Source organism: Theropithecus gelada, chromosome 17 (assembly GCF_003255815.1).
Source record: "Theropithecus gelada isolate Dixy chromosome 17, Tgel_1.0, whole genome shotgun sequence".
In the NCBI taxonomy this organism is placed as follows: Eukaryota; Metazoa; Chordata; class Mammalia; order Primates; family Cercopithecidae; genus Theropithecus; species Theropithecus gelada.
Window position 1 is genome coordinate 5,970,117 of NC_037685.1, and position 17,956 is coordinate 5,988,072.

A 17,956-nucleotide genomic window follows, 5' to 3' on the forward strand; every position below is an offset into this window, starting at 1 on the left:
AAAAAAAAAAAAACATGAGGCTTCTTTAAGATAATTCACATTTCCTTGTCCTTTGGGGGTGGGCACCAGAGGAAGGGGACTGCAGACCTCAATGCCGTTATTACTGGGCCTGGGCGTCAGCGTCAGCTGCGTCAATCAAGGCTGAGGGAGGCCGGGGCAGGGATTGAGCGCCCTCACCGGCAGCTCCTGCACCCACAGCTTAACAGCATCTCTGCCCTGCCTCAGCCTCAGAAGTGATAATAACCCTCTGCACAGGCTTAGTTTCTTTTTCCACACAAAGCCCATTCACATCTGTTTACATCTCTGATTTTGAACATTGGCCTCTTTTGTTTTGCACTTGGGGAATCTGAGACCAACAGATAACTTGACTTTTTCAAGGTCATTCAGCGAGTCAGCAGAGGAGCAGGGACCACAGCCCGACCCCTAATCCAAGGTCTAATCTGCATCCTATCATCAGGCCTCAGATTATCTGGATATGGCCAGGCTTCTGAGAGACCTCAGACACCCCTTGCGTTGCAGGGAGGAGCAGAAGTCACTTGACCAGTTGGGGCACTTCTACTTCTACTGCCCCTCCCTGCAAAGCGTGACTGGACAACAAGGCCCAGAGCTCAACAGAAGAAGCACTGGGGCCAGGCAGGGCGGTGCCAGGCTGATCTCAGACTTCCCTCCATCCTTGGCCCTAAATCTCCCTTCCGGGTGCCCTTTGGCAGCCCCTCTCTAACCTTTAGGGTCATAAAGCCTTCCATGTTCCATAAAGGAGCTGGTGGCTCCTCTGCCCCAGGCTGCTGTGCTACCTTCTGACGCCAAGTGGCCGAGCCACTGTGGCTATGGTTCTCATGGAGGAAACTCCCTCTCTCACCTCTATCTCCTTCCTTTGTTCACTTCTTTTAGTTTTCTAGTCTTTTTCCTTTTCTGCTGAGTCTACGGCAATTATTCCTTTCCCTACTGTTCGAGAGACATTTGTGTCTCCAGGGCTATGAATGAGGGAAAGAGAAAGGGAATGTTTGGGGAGAGCTTGGAGTCCCTGACCGTGCTCACGAAATGCCAGGAAGCATCCCTCCTCCCTCTCTCTAGTCCCCTGTCGCTATCATCTTCTCCCCATCACCCTCTCCCCTTCTCCCTCTCCCCATCACCCTCCCTTCTCCCTCTCCCCATCTCCCTCTCCCCTTTGTCCTCTCCCTATCGCCCTCTCCTTGGCTTCTTGCTCTTCTCATTACTGTCTACAGCTCCTGTGGCTCTTTGGGGACCACTGGGACACAGACACTGGAGGTCTTTACCTCCTGGGTGGCAGACACCTGTCCCCACGAGTCCCCACTCTCACAGGCACACACCACTGTCATCAACCCCATCCCCACATCTCCATGCCCTTCAGATAGAAGTAGGGTGCCCGGTTCTCCCTCCTGAAAGAAGCTGGAGCAGGCAGGCAGGGCAGACAGGTCTCTCCTTCCCCTGACCTCACTCTTTCCCCTATCCTTGAGAAGTAGCAGGGGCTAAGGCACACGGTGAAAGGACTCAGGCCTCCTGGAAGGCAGCAAGAGGGGCTTTGGATGGGGAGAGAAGGGGAGGTGGGGGACCCGGCTCCTTGGCATCTGTGCCCCGTGGCAGCCAGCCAGGCTGTGGAGGGAAGCGCCGCCTGCGGCTCTCCCGGGAAAATGTGATTTCCCCCTGAGTGAAGCGGACTGTGCAGTGTGGAAATTGGCTCTTTTCTGAGCGAGCTGCTGCTGTTGCTGCAGAGTCGGGGCGGGCCGGCTGGCCCCTGGAGTGAGCCGGGAGCAGCCATGTGCTGAGAACTCATTAGGGATAAATCAAACTAGTAACAGCATGAAGCCAACACCCCCCCACTGCGCCTCCCTCCCCCACCCCCTCCGAGACCCCCCCCCACTTCTCCTCCTCCTCCATGGTCTTCTTCCCGTCAGACTCTCTCCTGCCTTTTCCACAGCCAAGGCACCCTCCCTGAAGCCAAGGCACCTCCCCCAGACAAGGCACCCTCCCCCCAGTTTCAGGAGCCTGAGCTCCCGCTCCTGCACACAACCCTGCGGGCGCAGGCTTACCCGCCTACCACCCAGACGCCCAGAGCCGCCCCAAGGAGAGACGAGTTCATTTGTAAATACTGTCTTTTTTGTTTGTTTTATGTTTGTTTGCTTTTTTGGCTGGAGATGGGGGCCTGGTAGCAAGCTTCACTGACAGCCACAGCCCTTGCTAGGAGCACAGATTGGGACCTCACAGTCCAGGCTTTCTCATCCTCCCACCCAAGTCACATCATTCCCCTGTCCTCACCCCCTAGAGGGACCCAGTGGGGAGGCCCCCAGCTGTGGGTAGCATTGGTACCCCCACATATGGCCATCCCCCTGGGGAGACGAGAGCACCCAGAAGACTTAACTACAGCAGGAAAGAAATTGTCCTTAAAACAGATGAGCTTGGTCAGAATGGAAACTCATTTCCCCACCGAAGGAAAACAAGGAAAAGAAAGAGACAAGGAGGAAGGAAGAAGGGAGGAACAAGGCCTGGAGCTCTTGTCGCCATGAAGGTGATGAAAGTGTTTGCCTGCAAAGTGTAGCCGTTTCTTCCCTAGAAACACCCTCTTTGCTGAGGCAGGGGGAAAGGGTCTGCCCAGTCTGTTATTCTAGGGGCTGAACTGGTTGGTGTTATTAAAGTTTTGCTAGTTATCATATCACAATAACGTGGCCTCTGGTCATTGCCTTTGTTTTCCCCCTGGGAGAGATTGGCTGAGGGATGTTGCTAAAAGAGCCCAGACCTGGAGTGTAGGGTTGTGACCAGATTTCTGTCCCTTCCCTGCTGGCGACCCGGGGAGACTGCTCACTTACCTCAACTGTAAAATGCGTGGCTTGAGCCAGAAAAATGTGCAGCTTAACGCTGTGACGCAGTAGTGACCCAGGTCAGTGAAAAGCATCGAGGGCCTCATCTGACTGGTTTAGGTATGAAATCCTCTTTCTCCCAGATTTCCCCAGTAATTTTCCATCAGGCAAACACCATATTTCCATATGTGGAATCTGCTCTGTGTTTGGGGTGGGGGTGGGGCGGCTTATGGTGCCCCACCCTCCCTGATGGGAGCTTGGATCCTGACTCAGTTTGCCACCGAGCTAAAGCCAGGCTTCCAAAAAAGTCCAGGATGGGGCAGAAACCAGAGGAGAGCCAGCTAGCCACAGTTAGTACAGGCTGGGACATGAGGATTCTGCTATAACCCTTACATTAGCTGATTCGTTCATTCATTCATTCATTCAGAAGTCTTTCATGAACTACCTGCTATGAATGTTTCCCTTTGGTAGACACCAGGAGAAAACAAGATGAACCCAAAAGGACTCCTCCCAGGTCCCAAGGGGAAAAAAACAAACAAACAAACAAACAAACAAAACACAATAGGCCGGGCGCGGTGGCTTAAGCCTGTAATCCCAGCACTTTGGGAGGCCGAGACGGGCGGATCACAAGGTCAGGAGATCGAGACCATCCTGGCTAACACAGTGAAACCCCATCTCTACTAAAAAAAAAATACAAAAAACTAGCCGGGCGATGTGGCGGGCGCCTGTAGTCCCAGCTACTCAGGAGGCTGAGGCAGGAGAATGGCGTAAACCCGGGAGGCGGAGCTTGCAGTGAGCTGAGATCCGGCCATTGCACTCCAACCTGGGCGACAAAGCGAGACTCCGTCTCAAAAAAAAAAAAAAAGAAAAACAAAAAAACCACAATAGCTTAAGAAATGAGACTTGTACAGAACTATAGAGCAAAGTAGGAAAGTGAAGATCAGAAGACGGTTGCATATAGAACACAAAATACTGTTGGGTTTCAGATGATATTTGCAAAGTCCCTCATGGTCATCCCAGGCCTCTATCTGGGATCACTGTCTTCTCCGAGAAGCAGCCACTAGGAACAGCAACTGCAAACTCTAACCCTCAAGCCTGAAGTCCGACCTGTCTTCCTGGGAAAAGGCTGATCCCCTGGCCTCCTACGCTTCTGTGTCTGGGAGGAGTGAGGTGGTGCTAGGCGAGGAAGAAATAAAACATCATGAGCATCCTTTCCCAAACACCCTCTCACCCCACTCCAACCACCGTCTTCCAGACTTGCTCCAGACCTATCTAACCGGACCACAAGCCTAGGACCAGAAGGCCTGCGTCTCTCTCTGAGTTGCTTCTTTGTTCTTATACCTGGGTGGGGAAGGGGGCAGTGGGTGCTTAGGGTCTGAAAACACACTACAGGCTGCACCTCCCTGCACATCTGGCTGGTCCCCTCCTTCCCATCTTGATAGCTCCCTGCACCCAGGGTGGACCAGCCCAGCTCTCCAACCACAGGTTGGAGAACTAGAAAAGGGAGGGAAGGTTCCAGGGTGGGGAGAGTGGGAAATGGTGAGCAGAGGAAAGGAGAGGGCCAGAGACATCACCTGGCTGTGAGTTCTAGGACTGCTGGGGGAGGTGACAGTGATACAGGCTTTAGGAACAGGCCTCACCTCCATGATCCCATGATCCATGCACGTTTTCTCAGAGCTCTACTTGAAGGATGGAGGGAGGGGACTTCGGAGGCTGAAACACAATGATGGGGGGATGCAGTACCCAAATGTCCCAAGGAAGGAAGGGAAAGTAGAAGACAGGGAGTCAGAGAAGCGGGGAGCAGGTGCCTCCTCCCAGCAGCCAGCCCCAGGGAGGGGATGGGGGTGGACCCAGACCCAGGCCAGGGCTCAGGACCCATCTGAGCATGTCGCCTGCTAAGGAGGAGTGGAGGCGGGGGAGGGGAGGGCGGGGAGGTGAATAAATAATAGGAAATAAAACTTCATGAAGCAGAAAATAAAAGGCAGATTATACAGATGTGGCAATTTGAAGGATCATTGCCTCTGTCCTCTTTTTAACTGCTGCATCTGGAGTTTCGAAGCGGCTTATCCTCTCCCTCCCTCTCCCGGGTCCCTGCCTGGCTGGAGGCCCCCACAAGGCCAAGGCACGTGTGGGGACAGCACCTCAAACGCCTCAAATGCCAGTGGCATTTCCTAGCACCACGTGTGGCTGCCCAGCCTGGGATGGGCCTGCAGGGTGGCGGGGACAGTGGGTGAAAGGGTGGGCTGGGTGATTGGGGTGAACCTCTGAGCAGATGCGGGTGTGGCTGGGCTGGTGAGAGAGCATGAGCTTGGGTGAGGACCAGGTAGACTGTGGGGAGTGAAGCTGTATGGTCAGAAGTGGGGTAAGGATTCGTCAGGCATGAGGAAGGGGACCTTGGCAAACAGCGTCTGGATGACTATCAGTGGGAGCATGAGGCCTAAGTGTCTGCAGCTTCTTTCTGCTCTTCATCAAAATTCATGTGTTAAGCCTCAATTTGACACTGTGCCAGGTGCTATACAAACAGACATGGTCCCTGCCCTTAAGGAATTTCCAGCCTAAGACACACACACACTGACATTTTGTTTATTTTATTTTAAATATTAATATATTCCTCACCTTATTCTGGGGAGAATCTGAGACAGCTCATATGATATGCATGCCATAAATTAGTAAAATACAATAAAAAATAAAGCATCAGACCACAGAAAGTATGCCATGGGTGGTACCGCAGACCCTAGGCAGCTGTAAAGTTGATCCGGAATTGGCCTTCAGTCTCTTAGTGGTCAAATGAAAGGGTGTTGTGGTCACGTACAGAGCTCTCATTCACAAGAGGGCAATGTACCAGCTCTCGGAAGAAGCAACACTTTTTCTATTACTGGACTCTAAGGAAAATTACCCACCTCGGCCCAGATGAAAGAGACTAGTGTGGATAATGTCCTCAAAACATGGCAGCAAATTCAGGCTCGGTCTCCCTGGGCTGTCTCCTGCAGGGAGAGCCCAGGTGGTCACCTGCAGCCTCTGCTCAGTGAAAGTGCTGAAGTCCACACTCCCTTGAGCAAGGAAACACTCTGTATGTTTCAATTCTTTCTTCAGCACTGGGATTTCTTTCAAGTGGGTTTTCATATACAGATTAGCCCTTGGCCATGACTAGAGGCTCAGAGGAAATACGAGTAACTGAAGTCACAATTCCTAGCTGGGTCCAACTCAGGGTCAGAGCAGTGAATGTGTATATGCAGGGGGAGGAGGCCAGGAGTTGCGGGCAAGACTGTCAGCCACCCTGCACAGGGAAAGCATTTCTTCTGTCTGTGTACCTTCTCCTGCACCTGTGTCACACCACAGAGGAGGACAAAGAAATGAGACAACCAGAGGCTTCTACCCTGATCGTGAGGCACAGGTCCAGCCATCCGGGTCAAATCTCCGTCTGTACCCTGGTGTGAGATCTTTCAAAGCAATGGATGACCTCAAGCCACTGCAGAATCACTCACAGAAACAGGGGAGTCAGGAGAGGACTAGTTTTCAGCAGACGACGCCAAGTGTGGTCTTACGGGTGATAAGTAACAACTGTACCGTATGGTCATTTGTAATTTCCAGGAAGATGTATTGAGGAGCCATGTATTGTGGACAGTTAGAATTCCAGGTCTGAAATTCAGAACAGAGATGAGACTTGAAGGCTTAGATTTAGAGGCGTCTTCCAGAAACCATCTTGAAAGCTCATCAGTCAGCCAGGTAAGATCTTTGAGGCTACATAGTTTAGGGATGGGAAGAGCAAGAGGGAGTAGCAGGAAAGACAAAAAAAGAATATGCACCAGCTCTTTGGGAGGCCAAGGCCGGTGGATCACGAGGTCAGGAGTTTAAGACCAGCCTGACCAACATGGTGAAACCCCATCTCTACTAAAAATACAAAGATTAGCTGGGCATGGTGGCACATGCCTGTAATCCCAGCTACTCAGGAGGCTGAGGCAGGAGAATTGCTTGAACCCAAGAGGCAGAGGTTGCAGTGAGCTGAGATCATGCCACTGTACTCCAGTCTGGGTGACAGAGCGAGACTCCATCTCAAAAAACTTAAAAAATAAAAAAAGAATACGCAAGAAAGCAGAAAAAGAACCAGGAGATAGTTTTGAGATGTGCATTGTTTCGACTCTATATATCGGGCCCTGGGGAAACAGTGGAAATCAACAATTCCATTTCCTGCCCACAGGGAGTTTATGTTGCTCTGGAAGCAGAAAGGCAAAAAGAAATGAAGAGGGCCGAGGTGCGGTGGCTCTCGCCTATAATCCCAGCACTTTGGGAGGCCGAGGCAGGTGGATCAAGAGGTCAGGAGATGGAGACCATCCTGGCTAACACAGTGAAACTCTGTCTCTACTAAAAATACAAAAAACTAGCTGGGCGAGGTGGCGGGCACCTGTAGTCCTAGCTACTCTGGAGGCTGAGGCAGGAGAATGGCGTGAACCTGGGAGGCGGAGCATGCAGTGAGCCGAGATCGTGCCACTGCACTCCAGCCTGGGCGACAGAGCGAGACTCAGTCTCAAAACAAAAAAAGAAAAAGAAAAAAGAAAGAAAAGAAAAGAAATGAGGAGGAGAGAGGAGAAGAGAGTTACAGAGTTTCCTGTGATAGAAACTAAAGGAGGAAGACTTAAGGAAGGCCTCCTGGAGGAAAGGGCATCTGCATATTAGTTGGTTTTCTCCCCAGCATCCATTCCTCCTAGCCTGTCCTTCTAGTACTCAGAATTTCACCGCAGCTGGTCCCTATGTTTTGGGTGGTGCTGACTTCACTCTCATCCTTTCCAGAAATGGACTCTGATCTCCTTAAACCCCTTGCCCTAGTGACTGGCTCAGATATGGGCACATGGCCCAAGGCAGGCTGCTACAGGAGACTATTCCTGGATTTGAGTTTGAAACTTCCAGGAAGCAGAGAATCACTTCCTGCTAGATTTGCACCAAGAAAAGGGATCTTGGGAGCTCCTGGGGCCATCTTGGAAGCATGAGGGCTGCTCCTGCTCATAGGCCTGGGAGATGGAGCCCCTAAAAGAACAAGAGAGAAAAGGGGCCTAGGATCAGAGTGGAGCCCTAGATGAAGCTTCACCTGACCTGGACACAGATTATTCAGCTATTGGAGCCAATCAAAGTCCTTTTCTGCTAAAGCTCGTTTGAGCTAAGATTTGTGACTCGCAGGCCAAGGCAGAGCCAAGTGCAGAGACCCAGTATCTGAGCAGGATGGCATGCATGAGGGCAGAGCCTAAGCCAGAGCCCAGAGGAGGAGGGGAGCGGACGTGGGGTAAGTCTGGTGAGGCTATGAATTAATAGCTAACCTCACAGGTGTTCCTTCTGTGCCAGGCATTGTTCTGAGATGTTTACGTGCATAATTTCACTTAATCTTCATGAGGACCTTACGACATAAGTAGTGTTATTATCCCCATTTTATAGAGAAGCAAACAGAACATAAGAGGCTAACTGGCCACAGTCAGATGGCTGGAAAAGCTGGACTCAATTCCCGGCAGTCCCACTCAAGGGCCTGGCCACTGGGGCAAGATCAGGCTGAGCATTAGCTGGTGAGGGGGCATGGGCATCAGAAAAGCTGGGGGGCAGGGGTGTTGGCAGAGGGGCCAGTGGGGAGGACAGTAGCCATTCAGGAAACCCTGAGGACCTGTGAGCATGCCTGCTCAGCTCAGCAGGAGGAAAAAGGACCTGCTATGGCCAGGTTTTCACAAAGTTCTGGGATATTGCCTTTTTCTCTTTTCGTGTTTATTTTGAAATAATTTCAGATTTACATATAAGTTACACAAATAGTACAGAGCATTTGCAGTCTATATTCTGACCCTACCCATTGGCTTTACTTATTCAAGGCATTTCATCTGTTTTTTTTTTTTTTTTTTTTTTTTTTTTTTTTTTTTTTTTTTTTTTTTTATAGAGTCTTGCTCTGTTGCCCAGGCTGGAGTGCAGTGGCGCAACCTCAGCTCACTGCAACCTCCGCCTCCTGGGTTCAAGCCATTCTCCTGATTCAGCCTCCCGAGTAGCTGAGATTATAGGCATGTGCCACCATGCTCGGCTATTTTTTGTATTTTTAGTAGAGACTGATTCCACCATGTTGGCCAGGCTGGTCTCAAACTCCTGACTGCAGGTGATCCGCCCGCTTCAGCCTTCCAAAGCACTGGGATTATAGGCGTGAGCCAAGGCGCCCGGCCAGATAAAAGCTCATCTTCTTAAAATGAAATCCCTAGGCTGTCCCCCAAGCCCTGAGCTTGGCACTCTTCTCTTTAAAAATTGCACTGCACTGGCCAGGCACGGTGGCTCACACCTGTAATCCCAATGCTTTGGGAGGCCGAGGTGGCTGGATCACTCGAGGTCAGGAGTTTGAGACCAGCCTGACCAACACGGCGAAACTCTGTCTCTACTAAAAAATACAAAATTAGCCGGGCGTGGTGGCACATGCCTGTAATACCAGCTACTCGGGAGGCTGGGGAAGGAGAATCTCTTGAACCCAGGAAGTGGAGTTTGCAGTGAGCTGAGATTGCATCTTTGCACTCCAGCCTGGATGACAGAGCGAGACTCTGTCTCAAAAAATAAAAAATAAAAATTGCACTGTACATTCACAAAAAGCCTTGGCTGCATTGGAGGCCCTGTATGATCTGGCCTCAGGCCACCCTGACAGCACTGTTTCCCTCTGCCCCCCTCACCCCCACCCTCCAGTCCGCTCCTTCCAACCCCGACACATTCCATACGTCTCCATCTCCGGAAGACTCAGAGCCTCCTAAGGAAAAAGGTCCAGGTCTTAGTGATCTTTTTATCTACCCTGGTGCCTGGCAAGCAACAAACAAATGTCATCAGCAGAAAGCCAGGCTCAGCTGAGATCATGAGAGCCCAGGAAGCAGTTATATCAGGGGTGTCAACCTGGGTCACAGCAGGCCCAGGCCCCCGGAAGCTAAGCTACCCTATATGGGAAAGGAAGAACTAAAGCCAAACTTCAACTGCCCTTCCAGAGCCTGAGCTCATCACCGAGAACCTGTCTGTCCCTTCTCCTGCAAAGAGAAGGACACAGGTGCCAGGGGAGCATGGGGTGGGGACAAGAAGGTCAGACATAGGCCTACGGCGGTTTGATCTGTTCCATACCTAGGATGGGGACTGGTGCCTGCTCAGCCTTCACCTTCCAGGGCTACCTGGAGCAATCCTGTGGGGAGCTGTGGGCTGTCCCGGTAGACTTCTGAGATGTGTTTCTTTACATCTGCAGGAAGATGTCGGAGCCCCAATCTTTTCCCTGGGAGAGGCTTCCCTAGATGGTGGGAGTCCTGGCCTGGGCCACTGTGGGTGTGACGAAGTTGAAGGTCCTGGTTCTGTGATGGCATAGGGGCACACAGAGTAACTTTCTGCCCTTCAGGGAGCACAGCACAGCTCCACAGCAGGACACCTGAGCAGCCAGAAGCTAGAAAGATGCAAGCCCGCCTCCAAGTGGTCACATGTCATAACTGCAGCCCACAACCCAGACCCTCCAGGCAGAGGTGCCTGGGCAGCATGCACTATGGGAGGCCAGGCAGCCACCACCATCTGGCTCTGAAGATTCCACGTGCTCAGGTGCCGGTTCTACATGAGCAAAGGAGCATCAAAGTGTCACACACCCATGCACTCAAACTTCCACCTTTTCTCATGGTTTTAGAAATAAGGATGCATAGGCCGGGTGTGGTGGCTCATGCCTGTAATCCCAGCACTTTGCGGGGCCGAGGCAGGCGGACTACCTGAGGTCACGAGTTCGAGACCAGCCTGGCCAACATGGCGAAACCTCATCTCTACTAAAAATACAAAAAATAGCCAGGCATAGTGGCACTCGCCTATGATCCTAGCTACTTGGGAGTCTGAGGCAGGAGAAATGCTTGATTCGGTGGAGGTTGCAGTCAGCCAAGATCACACCATTGCACTCCAGCCTAGGTGACAAGGGTGAAACTCCGTCTCAAAAAAAAAAAACAAAAAAAAAGAAAAGAAAAGAAAAAAGAAAAAAGGATGCATGTTCAGTGAGTTCTAATAACCTACTCCATTTAGTTTATAAGCATTAGTCTTGGGCCAAAAGTCATGTCCACCTGATGCTGGGATTCCACCTCAATCAAATGAGGCAATTGGACTGTACTGCAGCTAACTGCTACTTACACATCAGAGTTACCCAACATATTTATCTATCCCCCTGACCCAGGCTGACTGCATCAGCATCCCTGGGTGTGGGCTGGGAATGTGTCTTTTCAGCACACTTCCCCAGCAGGATAAAATTGCATCTGTAAACTGAGAGCAGGAAACCAGGGGGCAAGATTGTCAACTCATGAAGTCAGGGACATGTTTAATTCATTTGTGAATCCCCTAGTACTGGCACATAGAAAGCATCCCATATTATTTGCAAAATGAATGAACGAATAANATATAAGGAAACTTGAATCAGGGCAAAGAAAGCATTGATTAGAAATGGATTCAAAATCCAGGAGATGATTGGTGTTGGGTCAGGCATGTTCATTTGTATATCTTCTATGTAAGTCTTCTTAGATTAGCTTGATTTAAATGCTTTTCCTTTTTGTTCTTATAAGAAATGGCACCTACCTTCATCAATACATTGATCACAGTCAGAGATGAAATTAAGTTTTTGGGCCTAATGCACCTACAAGATGAGGGCCCACTTTGCGAAAAACAATACCAAGTTACAATTGCAGAAAATAAGTATGAAAATGAGGATCTATTTAGCATAAGAAAGAAGCCGCAACAAATTATAAATATTAAAAGGTTGAAAACGCCATAAACATCACAAAATTTAATCCCCTCATATTTATACTAATCAACTTCCTGACTCACTTCCGTGATACCTTTTCCCTACAGTTTTCAAATTGCTTCTTATTTAATTGCCTCCCTTAAGAGAATTATTTTGTTATAATTTCTATGGCAAGAACTGAAAGGCATTTGCCTTTCCCTAGTATGTTTAATAGAAATTTAGTTTGTATTATTAATAGTTCAGAAAAGAAAATTCAGCTTCACAGCTTGTTATTGGTAATGAAATAAATAATAAAATTTACTATCGTCAAATTTTAGAAAGCCTTTATTAAATCTTTTTTTGTATGAGTTATAGTATTTCAGGGTTTTTCAGTTTTAATATTTCTGATTTTTCTTGCATAGTGACTAATTTTGATCTCTTGTAATTTGAGGAGTTTCATAAAGTCCATTACTGAGCCCCTTTCAGGGTCTTTATGGAGATCAGTACAACGAAGATTCCTGAATCATAGACTATGTTATCTTCAGATTAATCTGGTCTTGATCATATTACAATTACCTGTTTATTTGTTTGTTTCTACACATGCTCAGTGCTTATTAGCCTCACTTTTGACAGTTTTGAGACTATGATGAAATATATGGACACTCTCGTCAGCAAAAAAAAAGGCACAAAATATATAAAATATCGAATACAATATTAAAGGCCTCCTAAAGCTTATTCTTGCTCCTGCACTAAATTGATGATTTATTTAATGCTCTGTATTTTTGTTTTCTTTCTCTAATATCTAGCACATGTCCTGCACTTTGTATGCTTCAAACACATAAAGACTTGTTTAATAGAAAAAGAAATGGATGAGTGTTGCCAGCCAGATTGTATGACAGGTGCATAAATTCTCCACTTTCAAAAACTGTTGGTAAATATATTTGAGCAAACATTGGGACTCTTCCCTGGCAATCCTAAAATGCCAGACTCTCCAACGGTTTTGCCCTAATAAGACAAGAGTTCCTTTTCCCAAGACCTTTAAACTGCACAGATTCTCATTTTCTCTTCTGAAAGCTTTTGCTTTTGTCTTTGGGACTCTCCTGTCAGTAACTGGGGAGAAAAACATTATGTTCTCCATACCCTTAAAGGATGTCAGTGTTTCATGAATTTTTTTCTTTTCCTAAAATTATAATACAATATGAATACATTTTAGTAGCATTAATTTATAAGGCAAAACACTTCACCACCCGTCCTCTCTTTTTTCATTTTTCATTGTACACAGAACTATACAACACATTATAGAGGATACTAAAATAAATGAAAATCATAAACCATGCAGTCAAGAATCTTGCAGTCTAATAAAATTATGAGTAAAGATGAACACAATGAGGAATAGTAAATAACTTTGAGATAATGAAACTAAAGTGTGTCATAAAACTGATGCAACTTGACACAGAATTACAATTGTTTTTGATGTCTCCAGTTTTGAAACTCAAAGGAGACACTATCAATAGTTATCGCAAGGGCAACAGGCATAAACTAATATTATCTTGAACAAATTGAGATATAGAGTCACCCTACTCTTAAGTTTCTTTACTTTTGCTTTTACTTTTTATTACGGACATTTTCATACTGCCTGTAAAGATTGAGATAATTATTTAAGTACCCATCTTCCAACTTCAGCTATTATCACCACGTGGCCAATGTTGTCTTCTCTATATCCCCAAACTCCCTACCTCATTTACTAAAAGCAAATCCAAAGCATTTTCTTGATTCATCAACCAGTTTTTCACCACCATTCTTTTTCTCTCCTGATTTCCTTACTTATCACCTTTCCAACCCATCTTTTTATTTTTACTTCCAGCACTGCAGTTCTGATCTAACTCTGCCAGGACACAGATCCATAGGGTCAGCCCTGCATCCTGAGCAGCTTAGAGGGAGGAGCCAGACCAGAAGTGCCTCACACCTTGTCCTCTTCTGCTCTGGACAGATGGCTCCATGACGACAACTTCATAATGGCAGTGGATGGGACCCTAGTGTACATCAGGGTCGCTCTTCTGCTGCTCTGGCTTGGGGTGTTTTTGTCCATTTCTGGCTACTGTCAGGCTGGGCCCTCCCAGCATTTCACTTCCCCAGAAGTGGTGATCCCCTTGAAGGTGATCAGCAGGGGCAGAAGTGCAAAGGCTCCTGGATGGCTCTCCTATAGTCTGCGGCTTGGGGGAAAGAGACACGTTGTTCACATGAGGGTCAAGAAGCTCTTGGTTTCTAGACACCTCCCAGTGTTCACCTACACAGATGAGCGTGCCCTCCTGGAGGATCAGCCCTTCATCCCAGATGACTGTTACTATCATGGTTACGTGGAGGGGGTCCCTGAGTCTCTGGCTGTGTTCAGTGCTTGTTTTGGGGGCTTTCGAGGGGTATTACAAATAAATGGCCTCACTTATGAAATTGAACCCATCAGGCACTCTGCCACATTTGAACACCTGGTTTATAAGATAAACAGTAACGAGACACAATTCTCAGCTATGAGATGTGGCTTAACAGAGAAGGAAGTAGCACGCCAACAGTTGGCATTTGAAGAGGCTGAAAACTCAGCTCTGGAACCAAAATCTGCTGGCGACTGGTGGACCCATGCATGGTTTCTGGAGCTAGTTGTTGTGGTGAACCATGATTTCTTCATTTACTCTCAAAGCAACATCTCAAAGGTACAAGAGGATGTATTTCTTGTTGTCAACATAGTGGATTCCATGTATAAACAGTTAGGTAGTTATGTAATTTTGACTGGAATTGAAATTTGGAATCAAGGAAATGTTTTCCCAATGACAAGCATAGAACAGGTCCTGAACGATTTCTCTCAATGGAAACAAATCAGTCTTTCCCAACTACAGCATGATGCTGCACATATGTTCATAAAAAATTCACTTATAAGTATACTTGGTCTAGCCTACATTGCAGGAATATGTCGTCCACCTATTGATTGTGGAGTTGATAATTTTCAAGGAGATACCTGGTCTCTTTTTGCCAACACTGTGGCCCATGAGTTAGGTCATATTTTGGGTATGCAGCATGATGAAGAATTCTGTTTTTGTGGGGAAAGAGGTTGCATCATGAATACTTTTAGAGTGCCAGCAGAGAAATTCACCAATTGCAGTTATGCTGATTTTATGAAGACCACCTTAAACCAGGGATCATGTCTGCATAATCCTCCAAGATTGGGGGAAATCTTTATGCTAAAGCGCTGTGGGAATGGTGTGGTTGAAAGAGAAGAGCAGTGTGACTGTGGATCCATACAGCAGTGTGAACAAGATGCCTGTTGTCTGTTGAACTGTACTTTAAGGCCTGGGGCTGCCTGTGCTTTCGGGCTTTGTTGCAAAGACTGCAAGTTCATGCCATCAGGGGAACTCTGTAGACAAGAGGTCAATGAATGTGACCTCCCAGAATGGTGCAATGGAACATCCCATCAGTGTCCAGAAGATAGATATGTGCAGGACGGGTTCCCCTGTAGTGACAGTGCCTACTGCTATCAAAAGAGATGTAATAACCATGACCAGCATTGCAGGGAGATTTTTGGTAAAGATGCAAAAAGTGCATCTCAGAATTGCTATAAAGAAATCAACTCTCAGGGAAACCGTTTTGGTCACTGTGGTATAAATGGCACAACATACCTAAAATGTCATATCTCTGATGTCTTTTGTGGGAGAGTTCAATGTGAGAATGTGAGAGACATTCCTCTTCTCCAAGATCATTTTACTTTGCAGCACACTCGTATCAATGGCGTCACCTGCTGGGGTATTGACTATCATTTAAGGATGAACATACCTGACATTGGTGACGTGAAAGATGGTACTGTGTGTGGCCCAGGAAAGATCTGCATCCACAAGAAGTGTGTCAGTCTGTCTGTCTTGTCACATGTCTGCCTTCCTGAGACCTGCAATATGAAGGGGATCTGCAATAACCAACATCACTGCCACTGTGGCTATGGGTGGTCCCCTCCCTACTGCCTGCACAGAGGCTATGGGGGTAGTGTTGACAGTGGCCCAGCATCTGCAAAGAAAAGAGGATTTTTGCCACTGATTGTGATTCCTTCTTTGTCTGTTTTGATTTTCCTGTTTACTGTTGGGCTTCTTATGTATCTCCAACAATGTTCTGGTCCCAAAGAAACTAAGGCTCATTCATCAGGTTAAGAAAATGTCTCTAATTTAATATTCCATGCATTATTACACTTTAGTCTCTTGGCAGTAGAAATGGTAGTACATCCCTGAAACAGCATATTTCTGACCATTTCCAGAAAGCTGCAAAGATCTTCCCTTACGTCAGAACCACAAACATTGTCATTAAGTTCAAGTTATTCTTAACATGTTTCTATCTATTGTTCATTGTTTTAAGCAGCAAATAAAGCTACATCCTTCCCTCCCTTTAGTCCTTGTTGTGTTTCTTGTGCACAGAGATGACTTATGGGAAAGGCATGAGATGTGTCTGCATCAGAGAGTCCAGGGGTGAGGCTTACCTCTCTACTGACATTTATCAATGTGGGAAAATTACTTACCTTTTCTGATGTTCTGCTTCAAAATCTGAAAAGGTGTAGGGGTGATAATAATATTTGTCCCCCCCAACTTCTTTTATTTGGTAACCAAAAGAGAGAAATAAGTGAATTTTTGTTAAGTATAAAGAAATTGTTATCTGATGAAATTTCCTGATTTTGCTCCCTGTGTGCTTCCTAGCTTTTTGTCTTAATTTGGCAGTTTGGATATCCTTTTGGATCATTTGCTTGCTTCACATACCAAAATATAATCTCCATGACGGCGGGATTGTTTTCATCTGTTTTGCTCACCATTGTATCCTCAATAGCTGGAACACTGCACAGTGCTTACTACTCAATAAATGCTTAAATGATGGTGAAACCCCGTCTCTACTAAACATACAAAAAACTAGCTGGGCGTGGTGGCGGGCGCCTGTAGTCCCAGCTACTTGGGAGGCTGAGGCGGGAGAATGGCGTGAACCCGGGAGGCGGAGCTTGCAGTGAGCCGAGATCACGCCACTGCACTCCAGCCTGGGAGACACAGCGAGACTCCATCTCAAAAAAAAAAAATAAAATAAATAAAAATAAATAAATAAATGCTTAAATGAAGTCATGAATCTGAATGGAGTATTAAATACATGAAATTATGAAAAGTAAAAATAATATTTTGATACCTTGGGATGTCATTCTGATCCTCTGTTATAAACTACTGGAGCTGTTGCTCAAAATTAAACTTTGAATATTTAAAATGCTTCTGTTTGTACCTGACGCATTTTGCTGGTCTTTTCTTCCCCCAATGTATCTTCTCCTCTGTCTATTCTCCATGTTTTTGGAAAGCCTGTCTCTTGAAAACACAGAATGAATCAGATACCCTTTGTATTGATCAGTTAACTTCTGAATGGCACTCTGTAAATTGAGTCAAAATACCTTTTGCATATCATTTTTCATTATGCGTTGCCAACTTTGCATCTTCTATTTCATGTTTCAATATATTTGGCTGTGTCATTCTCTGCATATTCTCTGTACATGAAATCTCTAATTCCCAAAATGCTGTTTACCACCCTGCCCCTACTCCCTTGCCCTGGAAAACTCCTATTTTCTCTCAATAGAGGTTAAATGTTATATCTTCATAGAAGCATTCCTTATGAAATGGTAAGTGTTCCACTTGTGTGCCCTGTCACTTTGTGGTCACCCCTTTATGGTTTGATGCCCTCTAGGAACAGAGATGGAGAGGGTCCAACAATGTGTTAGCAAAAAGAAGCAGAGGACAGCTACTGGAGTCACACAAGGAGGGAGGAGTGAACCAATAATACAATCTGGTCAAATCAGAGAAAGTTCCACATGTTGTAAGTGTACACATCCATATGGAGACAAAAGATAGCTGCTCCAGTTTTTTGATTCTTTGTTGAAAGGCTTTATGGTAAAAAACCATTGAAGTTGATTAAAGTAAAATTTGTCAGCCTAATGTTCTTTTATATTTGCTGAGTTTTGTATTTCTGCTTGAGATTACTTTGAAATAATCCATTGTTTCTGGGATTATGTTGGTTTCATCTTTTATGCTTAATTGTGGAATTTATTTTGCTATAAGGAATGAGATAGGTATCTAATCGTATACTTTTCCAAATGGGTAGCCTGTTGTCCTGATACACTTCATAGAATAAATCCTTTATCACTGCTTTGCTGGTAAATTGGGATCCTGTATTGTATTTTAAAGTTAATTTGTTAGAGTCACCTTATTTTACTTATAAATTTTTACAAGAAGCAGTGCACTTTGCAATATTCTTATTTTAAGAAAAGCTGCATAGTTATTTTATATTCACTGAGTTAATTAGAGCTATATCAGTCAATTATACCAGGATTGGTGGGTAGAATTCACCTGTTTATAACAAGCATAGAGTCTTACCT

The 17,956-nt window shown here is 46.4% G+C and overlaps 1 protein-coding gene across 1 annotated transcript; it reads left to right on the forward strand.

Moving 5' to 3' along the window:
- The first annotated feature begins 13,401 nt into the window (after nucleotides 1-13,401).
- Nucleotides 13,402-15,945, forward strand: LOC112610990 (disintegrin and metalloproteinase domain-containing protein 21). The gene has a single exon (XM_025364675.1). The coding sequence runs from the start codon at nucleotides 13,548-13,550 to the stop codon at nucleotides 15,714-15,716; it is 2,169 nt and encodes a 722-aa protein (XP_025220460.1). The 5' UTR covers nucleotides 13,402-13,547; the 3' UTR covers nucleotides 15,717-15,945.
- Nucleotides 15,946-17,956: the final 2,011 nt, after the last annotated feature.